Genomic DNA, 9,417 nt, shown 5'->3' with positions numbered 1-9,417 from the left:
AAGCCCTGTCTGTACCACTGGAAGGTTTTGAGTTTCTCAGAAAGCCCTGTCTGTACCTATGGAAGGTTTTGAGTTGATAAGAAAGCCCAATCTGTACCTCTGGAAAGTTTTGAGTTGATAAGAAGGCCCTGTCTGCACGTCTGGAAGGATTTGAGTTACTTAGAAAGCCCTGTCTGTACCTCTGGAAGGTTTTGAGTTGATAAGAAAGCCCTGTCTGTACCTCTGGGAGGTTTTGAGTTGATAAGAAAGCCCTGTCTGTACCTCTGGAAGGTTTTGAGTTGATAAGAAAGCCATGTCTGTACCTCTAGAAGGTTTTGAGTTGATAAGAAAGCCCTGTCTGTACCACTGGAAGGTTTTGAGTTGATAAGAAAGCCCTGTCTGTACCACTGGAAGGTTTTGAGTTGATAAGAAAGCCCTGTCTGTACCTCTGGAAGGTTTTGAGTCGCTTAGAAAGCCCTAGCTGTACCACTGGAAGGTTTTGAGTTGATAAGAAAGCCCTGTCTGTACCTATGGAAGGTTTTGAGTTGATAAGAAAGCCCTGTCTGTACCTCTGGAAGGTTTTGAGTTGATAAGAAAGCCCTGTCTCTACCACTGGAAGGTTTTGAGTTCCTCAGAAAGCCCTGTCTGTACCTCTGGAAGGTTTTGAGTTGATAAGAAAGCCCTGTCTGTACCTCTGGAAGGTTTTGAGTTGCTTAGAAAGCCCTAGCTGTACCACTGGAAGGTTTTGAGTTGATAAGAAAGCCCTGTCTGTACCACTGGAAGGTTTTTAGTTGATAAGAAAGCCCTGTCTGTACCTCTGGAAGGTTTTGAGTTGATAAGAAAGCCCTGTCTGTACCACTGGAAGGTTTTGAGTTGATAAGAAAGCCCTGTCTGTACCTCTGGAAGGTTTTGAGTTGCTTAGAAAGCCCTAGCTGTACCACTGGAAGGTTTTGAGTTGATAAGAAAGCCCTGTCTGTACCACTGGAAGGTTTTGAGTTGATAAGAAAGCCCTGTCTGTACCTCTGGAAGGTTTTGAGTTGATAAGAAAGCCCTGTCTCTACCACTGGAAGGTTTTGAGTTTCTCAGAAAGCCCTGTCTGTACCTCTGGAAGGTTTTGAGTTGATAAGAAAGCCCTGTCTGTACCTCTGGAAAGTTTTGAGTTGATAAAAAAGCCCTGTCTGCACGTCTGGAAGGTTTTGAGTTACTTAGAAAGCCCTGTCTGTACCTCTGGAAGGTTTTGAGTTGATAAGAAAGCCCTGTCTGTACCTCTGGAAGGTTTTGAGTTGATAAGAAAGCCCTGTCTGTACCTCTGGAAGGTTTTGAGTTGATAAGAAAGCCCTGTCTATACCTCTGGAAGGTTTTGAGTTGCTTAGAAAGCCCTAGCTGTACCACTGGAAGGTTTTGAGTTTATAAGAAAGCCCTGTCTGTACCTCTGGAAGGTTTTGAGTTGATAAGAAAGCCCTGTCTGTACCTCTGGAAGGGTTTGAGTTGATAAGAAAGCCCTGTCTGTACCTCTGGAAGGTTTTGAGTTGCTTAGAAAGCCCTAGCTGTACCACTGGAAGGTTTTGAGTTGATAAGAAAGCCCTGTCTGTACCACTGGAAGGTTTTGAGTTGATAAGAAAGCCCTGTCTGTACCTCTGGAAGGTTTTGAGTTGATAAGAAAGCCCTGTCTGTACCACTGGAAGGTTTTGAGTTGATAAGAAAGCCCTGTCTGTACCTCTGGAAGGTTTTGAGTTGATAAGAAAGCCCTGTCTGTACCTCTGGAAGGTTTTGAGTTGATAAGAAAGCCCTGTCTGTACCACTGGACGGTTTTGAGTTTCTTAGAAAGCCCTGTCTGTACCTCTGGAAGGTTTTGAGTTGATAATAAAGCCTTGTCTGTACCTCTGGAAGGTTTTGAGTTGATAAGAAAGCCCTGTCTGTACCACTGAAAGGTTTTGAGTTTCCTAGAAAGTCCTGTCTGTACCTCTGGAAGGTTTTGAGTTGATAAGAAAGCCCTGTCTGTACCTCTGGAAGGTTTTGAGTTGATAAGAAAGCCCTGTCTGTACCTCTGGAAGGTTTTGAGTTGATAAGAAAGCCCTGTCTGTACCACTGGAAGGTTTTGAGTTGATAAGAAAGCCCTGTCTGTACCTCTGGAAGGTTTTGAGTTGATAAGAAAGCCCTGTCTGTACCTCTGGAAGGTTTTGAGTTGATAAGAAAGCCCTGTCTGTACCACTGGAAGGTTTTGAGTTGATAAGAAAGCCCTGTCTGCACCTCTGGAAGGTTTTGAGTTGCTTAGAAAGCCCTGTCTGTACCTCTGGAAGGTTTTGAGTTGATAAGAAAGCCCTGTATGTACCACTGGAAGGTTTTGAGTTTCTTATAAAGCCCTGTCTGTACTACTGGAAGGTTTTGAGTTGATAAGAAAGCCCTGTCTGTACCACTGGAAGGTTTTGAGTTGATAAGAAAGCCCTGTCTGTACCTCTGGAAGGTTTTGAGTTTCTTAGACAGCCCTGTCTGTACCTCTGGAAGGTTTTGAGTTGATAAGAAAGCCCTGTCTGTACCACTGGAAGGTTCTGAGTTGATAAGAAAGCCCTGTCTGTACCTCTGGAAGGTTTTGAGTTTCTTAGAAAGCACTGTCTGTACCTCTGGAAGGTTTTGAGTTGATAAGAAAGCCCTGTTTGTACCACTGGAAGGTTTTGAGTTTCTTAGAAAGCCCTGTCTGTACCTCTGGAAGGTTTTGAGTTGATAAGAAAGCCCTGTCTGTACCTCTGGAAAGTTGAGTTGATTAGAAAGCCCTGTCTGTACCTCTGGAATGTTTTGAGTTTCTTAGAAAGCCCTGTCTGTACCTCTGGAAGGTTTTGAGTTGCTTGCGGAGCACGCTCTCCAGGTTGAGGACCTTCTGCATCAGAAGACACTTGACAGCCGTCTCCTCTCTGCTGGCCGGGCTAATACGCTGGGCCGTCTGCCTCCATACACGGATTTCATGCCTCAACTCTAGGGAACACACACACACACACACACACACACACACACACACACACACACACACACACACACACACACAAGAATACATGTCACTGACAAGTACTGACAGGTCTATCAACATCTAGATGTTTTGACTGAACAAAATAGTATGTTCAATCAGAGCTTCCTGTTAGTTGGTCTTCTCTGTGTTTCTGTAGATGATCTGCTGTCCGGTTGGTATAAGGCAGCAGTAGGTCTGTTGTTGATATCCACCAGGTGATGGATGTGCTCAGAGCCTCATCTGGCCGCTATAACTCATCTAACTCAAGCAGAGAAGCTGTTTCCAGTCATTACTGTGTTGGGCCCCCTGTGAGGCCCTGAGAGGCACCTGTCCTGTTACTACACTACCACTACTAGTCCTGTTACTACCACGACTAGTCCTGTTACTACCACGACTAGTCCTGTTACTACCACTACTAGTCCTGTTACTACCACTACTAGTCATGTTACTACCACTACTAGTCCTGTTACTACCACTACTAGTCCTGTTACTACCACTACTAGTCCTGTTACTACCACTACTAGTCCTGTTACTACACTACCACTACTAGTCCTGTCACTACCACTACTAGTCCTGTTACTACACTACCACTACTAGTCCTGTCACTACCACTACTAGTCCTGTTACTACCACTACTAGTCCTGTCACTATAATACTAGTCATGTTACTACACTACTAGTCCTGTTACTATACTACCACTACTAGTCATGTCCCTACACTACCACTACTAGTCATGTCACTATACTACCACTACTAGTCATGTTACTATACTACCACTACTAGTCATGTCACTATACTACTAGTCATGTCACTATACTACCACTACTAGTCCTGTTACTACCACTACTAGTCATGTCACTACACTACCACTACTAGTCCTGTTACTACACTACCACTACTAGTCCTGTTACTAAACTACTAGTCCTGTTACTACACTACCACTACTAGTCATGTCACTATACTACCACTACTAGTCCTGTCACTATACTACCACTACTAGTCCTGTCACTACACTACCACTACTAGTCCTGTCACTACCACTACTAGTCCTGTTACTACACTACCACTACTAGTCATGTTACTACCACTACTAGTCCTGTTACTACAGTACCACTACTAGTCCTGTTACTACCACTACTAGTCCTGTTACTACACTACTAGTCATGTTACTACACTACCACTACTAGTCCTGTCACTATACTACCACTACTAGTCCTGTCACTATACTACCACTACTAGTCCTGTCACTACACTACCACTACTAGTCCTGTCACTATACTACCACTACTAGTCCTGTCACTACACTACTAGTCCTGTTACTACACTACCACTACTAGTCCTGTTACTACACTACCACTACTAGTCCTGTTACTACACTACTAGTCCTGTTACTACACTACCACTACTAGTCCTGTCACTATACTACTACTACTAGTCCTGTCACTACACTACTAGTCCTGTTACTACACTACCACTACTAGTCCTGTTACTACACTACCACTACTAGTCCTGTTACTACACTACTAGTCCTGTTACTACACTACCACTACTAGTCCTGTCACTATACTACTACTACTAGTCCTGTCACTACACTACCACTACTAGTCATGTTACTACACTACCACTACTAGTCCTGTCACTATACTACCACTACTAGTCCTGTCACTATACTACCACTACTAGTCCTGTCACTATACTACCACTACTAGTCATGTCACTACACTACCACTACTAGTCCTGTCACGACCACTACTAGTCCTGTTACTACACTACCACTACTAGTCATGTTACTACCACTACTAGTCCTGTTACTACACTACCACTACTAGTCCTGTTACTACCACTACTAGTCCTGTTACTACACTACCACTACTAGTCCTGTCACTATACTACCACTACTAGTCCTGTCACTACACTACCACTACTAGTCATGTTACTACACTACCACTACTAGTCCTGTCACTATACTACCACTACTAGTCCTGTCACTATACTACCACTACTAGTCCTGTCACTATACTACCCCTACTAGTCTTGTCACTATACTACCACTACTAGTCCTGTCACTATACTACCACTACTAGTCCTGTCACTATACTACCACTACTAGTCCTGTCACTACACTACCACTACTAGTAATGTCACTACACTACCACTACTAGTCATGTCACTACACTATACTACTAGTCATGTCACTATACAACTAGTCCTGTCACTATACTACCTCTACTAGTCATGTCACTATACTACCTCTACTAGTCCTGTCACTACACTACCACTACTAGTCATGTCACTATACTACTAGTCCTGTCACTATACTACTAGTCCTGTTACTACACTACCACTACTAGTCCTGTCACTATACTACCACTACTAGTCCTGTCACTACACTACCACTACTAGTCCTGTCACTATACTACTAGTCCTGTCACTATACTACTAGTCATGTTACTATACTACCACTACTAGTCCTGTTACTACACTACCACTACTAGTCCTGTCACTATACTACCACTACTAGTCCTGTCACTATACTACCACTACTAGTCCTGTCACTACACTACCACTACTAGTCCTGTCACTACCACTACTAGTCCTGTTACTATACTACCACTACTAGTCCTGTCACTATACTACCACTACTAGTCCTGTCACTACACTACCACTACTAGTCCTGTCACTATACTACCACTACTAGTCATGTCACTATACTACCACTACTAGTCCTGTCACTACACTACCACTACTAGTCCTGTCACTACACTATACTACTAGTCCTGTCACTATACTACTAGTCCTGTCACTATACTACTAGTCCTGTCACTATACTACCACTACTAGTCCTGTCACTACACTACCACTACTAGTCCTGTCACTATACTACCACTACTAGTCCTGTCACTACACTACCACTACTAGTCATGTCACTATACTACCACTACTAGTCATGTCACTACACTACCACTACTAGTCCTGTCACTATACTACCAATACTAGTCCTGTCACTATACTACCACTACTAGTCCTGTCACTACACTACCACTACTAGTCCTGTCACTATACTACCACTACTAGTCCTGTCACTACACTACCACTACTAGTCATGTCACTACACTACCACTACTAGTCCTGTCACTATACTACCACTACTAGTCATGTCACTACACTACCACTACTAGTCCTGTCACTACACTACCACTACTAGTCATGTCACTACACTATACTACTAGTCCTGTCACTATACTACCACTACTAGTCCTGTTACTATACTATACTACCACTACTAGTCATGTCACTACACTATACTACTAGTCCTGTCACTATACTACCTCTACTAGTCATGTCACTATACTACCTCTACAATTCATGTCACTATACTACTACTACTAGTCATGTCACTAAACTACCACTACTAGTCCTGTCACTATACTACGACTACTAGTCCTGTCACTACACTACCACTACTAGTCATGTCACTACACTACCACTACTAGTTCTGTCACTATACTACCACTACTAGTCCTGTCACTATACTACTAGTCCTGTCACTAAACTACCACTACAACTCCTTTTACTACACTACTAGTCCTGTCACTATACTACTAGTCCTGTCACTATACTACCACAACTAGTCATGTCACTACACTACTAGTCCTGTTACTACACTACTAGTCCTGTCACTACACTACCACTACTAGTCATGTCACTACACTATACTACTAGTCCTGTCACTATACTACCACTACTAGTCATGTCACTACACTACCACTACTAGTCATGTCACTACACTACCACTACTAGTCCTGTCACTATACTACTAGTCATGTCACTACACTACCACTACTAGTCATGTCACTACACTACCACTACTAGTCCTGTCACTATACTACCACTACTAGTCATGTCACTACACTATACTACTAGTCATGTCACTATACTACCTCTACTAGTCCTGTCACTATACTACTAGTCCGGTTACTACACTACCACTACTAGTCATGTCACTACACTATACTACTAGTCATGTCACTATACTACTAGTCCTGTTACTACTCTACCACTACTAGTCATGTCACTATACTACTAGTCCTGTTACTACACTACCACTACTAGTCACGTCACTACACTATACTACTAGTCCTGTTACTACACTACCACTACTAGTCCTGTTACTACACTACTAGTCATGTCACTACACTACCACTACTAGTCCTGTCACTATACTACCACTACTAGTCATGGCACTACACTACCAATTCTAGTCCTGTCACTACACTACCACTACTAGTTATGTTACTATACTACCACTACTAGCCATGTCACTACACTACCACTACTAGTTATGTTACTACACTATACTACTAGTCATGTCACTATACTACTAGTCCTGTCACTACACTACCAATACTAGTCATGTCACTATACTACCACTACTAGTCATGTCACTACACTACCACTACTAGTCATGTCACTCTACTACCTCTACTAGTCATGTCACTATACTACCATTACTAGTCATGTCACTACACTATACTACTAGTCCTGTTACTACACTACTAGTCATGTCACTACACTACCACTACTAGTCCTGTCACTATACTACCACTACTAGTTATGTTAATATACTACCACTACTAGTCATGTCACTACACTACCACTACTAGTCCTGTTACTACACTATACTACTAGTCATGTCACTATACTACTAGTCCTGTCACTACACTACCACTACTAGTCATGTCACTATACTACCACTACTAGTCATGTCACTACACTACCACTACTAGTCATATCACTCTACTACCTCTACTAGTCCTGTCACTATACTACCACTACTAGTCCTGTCACTACACTACCACTACTAGTCATGTCACTACACTATACTACTAGTCATGTCACTACACTACCACTACTAGTCATGTCACTACACTACCACTACTAGTCCTGTCACTATACTACCACTACTAGTCCTGTCACTATACTACCACTACTAGTCCTGTCACTATACTACCACTACTAGTCCTGTCACTATACTACCACTACTAGTCCTGTTACTACACTACCACTACTAGTCATGTCACTACACTATACTACTAGTCATGTCACTATACTACCTCTACTAGTCCTGTCACTATACTACTAGTCCGGTTACTACACTACCACTACTAGTCACGTCACTACACTATACTACTAGTCCTGTTACTACACTACCACTACTAGTCCTGTTACTACACTACTAGTCATGTCACTACACTACCACTACTAGTCCTGTCACTATACTACCACTACTAGTCATGTCACTACACTACCACTACTAGTCCTGTTACTATACTACCACTACTAGTCATGGCACTACACTACCAATTCTAGTCCTGTCACTACACTACCACTACTAGTTATGTTACTATACTACCACTACTAGCCATGTCACTACACTACCACTACTAGTTATGTTACTACACTATACTACTAGTCATGTCACTATACTACTAGTCCTGTCACTACACTACCAATACTAGTCATGTCACTATACTACCACTACTAGTCATGTCACTACACTACCACTACTAGTCATGTCACTCTACTACCTCTACTAGTCATGTCACTATACTACCATTACTAGTCATGTCACTACACTATACTACTAGTCCTGTTACTACACTACTAGTCATGTCACTACACTACCACTACTAGTCCTGTCACTATACTACCACTACTAGTTATGTTAATATACTACCACTACTAGTCATGTCACTACACTACCACTACTAGTCCTGTTACTACACTATACTACTAGTCATGTCACTATACTACTAGTCCTGTCACTACACTACCACTACTAGTCATGTCACTATACTACCACTACTAGTCATGTCACTACACTACCACTACTAGTCATATCACTCTACTACCTCTACTAGTCCTGTCACTATACTACCACTACTAGTCATGTCACTCTACTACCACTACTAGTCATGTCCCTACACTACTACTACTAGTCCTGTCACTATACTACCACTACTAGTCCTGTCACTATACTACCACTACTAGTCCTGTCACTATACTACCACTACTAGTCCTGTCACTATACTACCACTACTAGTCCTGTCACTATACTACCACTACTAGACCTGTCACTACACTACCACTACTAGTCCTGTCACTATACTACCACTACTAGACCTGTCACTACACTACCACTACTAGTCCTGTCACTATACTACCACTACTAGTCCTGTCACTACACTACCACTACTAGTCCTGTCACTACACTACCACTACTAGTCATGTCACTACACTATACTACTAGTCCTGTCACTACACTATACTACCACTACTAGTCCTGTCACTATACTACCACTACTAGTCCTGTCACTATACTACCACTACTAGTCCTGTCACTATACTACCACTACTTCAGCCTGAAGAACAGCCTG

General features: G+C 42.4%; 1 protein-coding gene across 1 annotated transcript in view; it reads right to left on the bottom strand.

The window, feature by feature from the left end:
- LOC129869447 (P protein-like) overlaps positions 1-2,941 on the bottom strand; it is a 77,227-nt gene extending 74,286 nt beyond the window's left edge. The window contains exon 1 of the mRNA XM_055943876.1: positions 2,802-2,941. Coding sequence (XP_055799851.1) covers positions 2,802-2,860 — 59 coding nt within the window. The 5' untranslated portion in view covers positions 2,861-2,941. The remainder of the gene's footprint in view (positions 1-2,801) is intronic.
- Between the last annotated feature and the right edge of the window lie 6,476 nt (positions 2,942-9,417).

Source organism: Salvelinus fontinalis, chromosome 14 (assembly GCF_029448725.1).
Source record: "Salvelinus fontinalis isolate EN_2023a chromosome 14, ASM2944872v1, whole genome shotgun sequence".
NCBI lineage: Eukaryota > Metazoa > Chordata > Actinopteri > Salmoniformes > Salmonidae > Salvelinus > Salvelinus fontinalis.
Note: the sequence above shows the minus strand (reverse complement) of the source record. Positions and strands in the feature narration are given on the sequence as shown.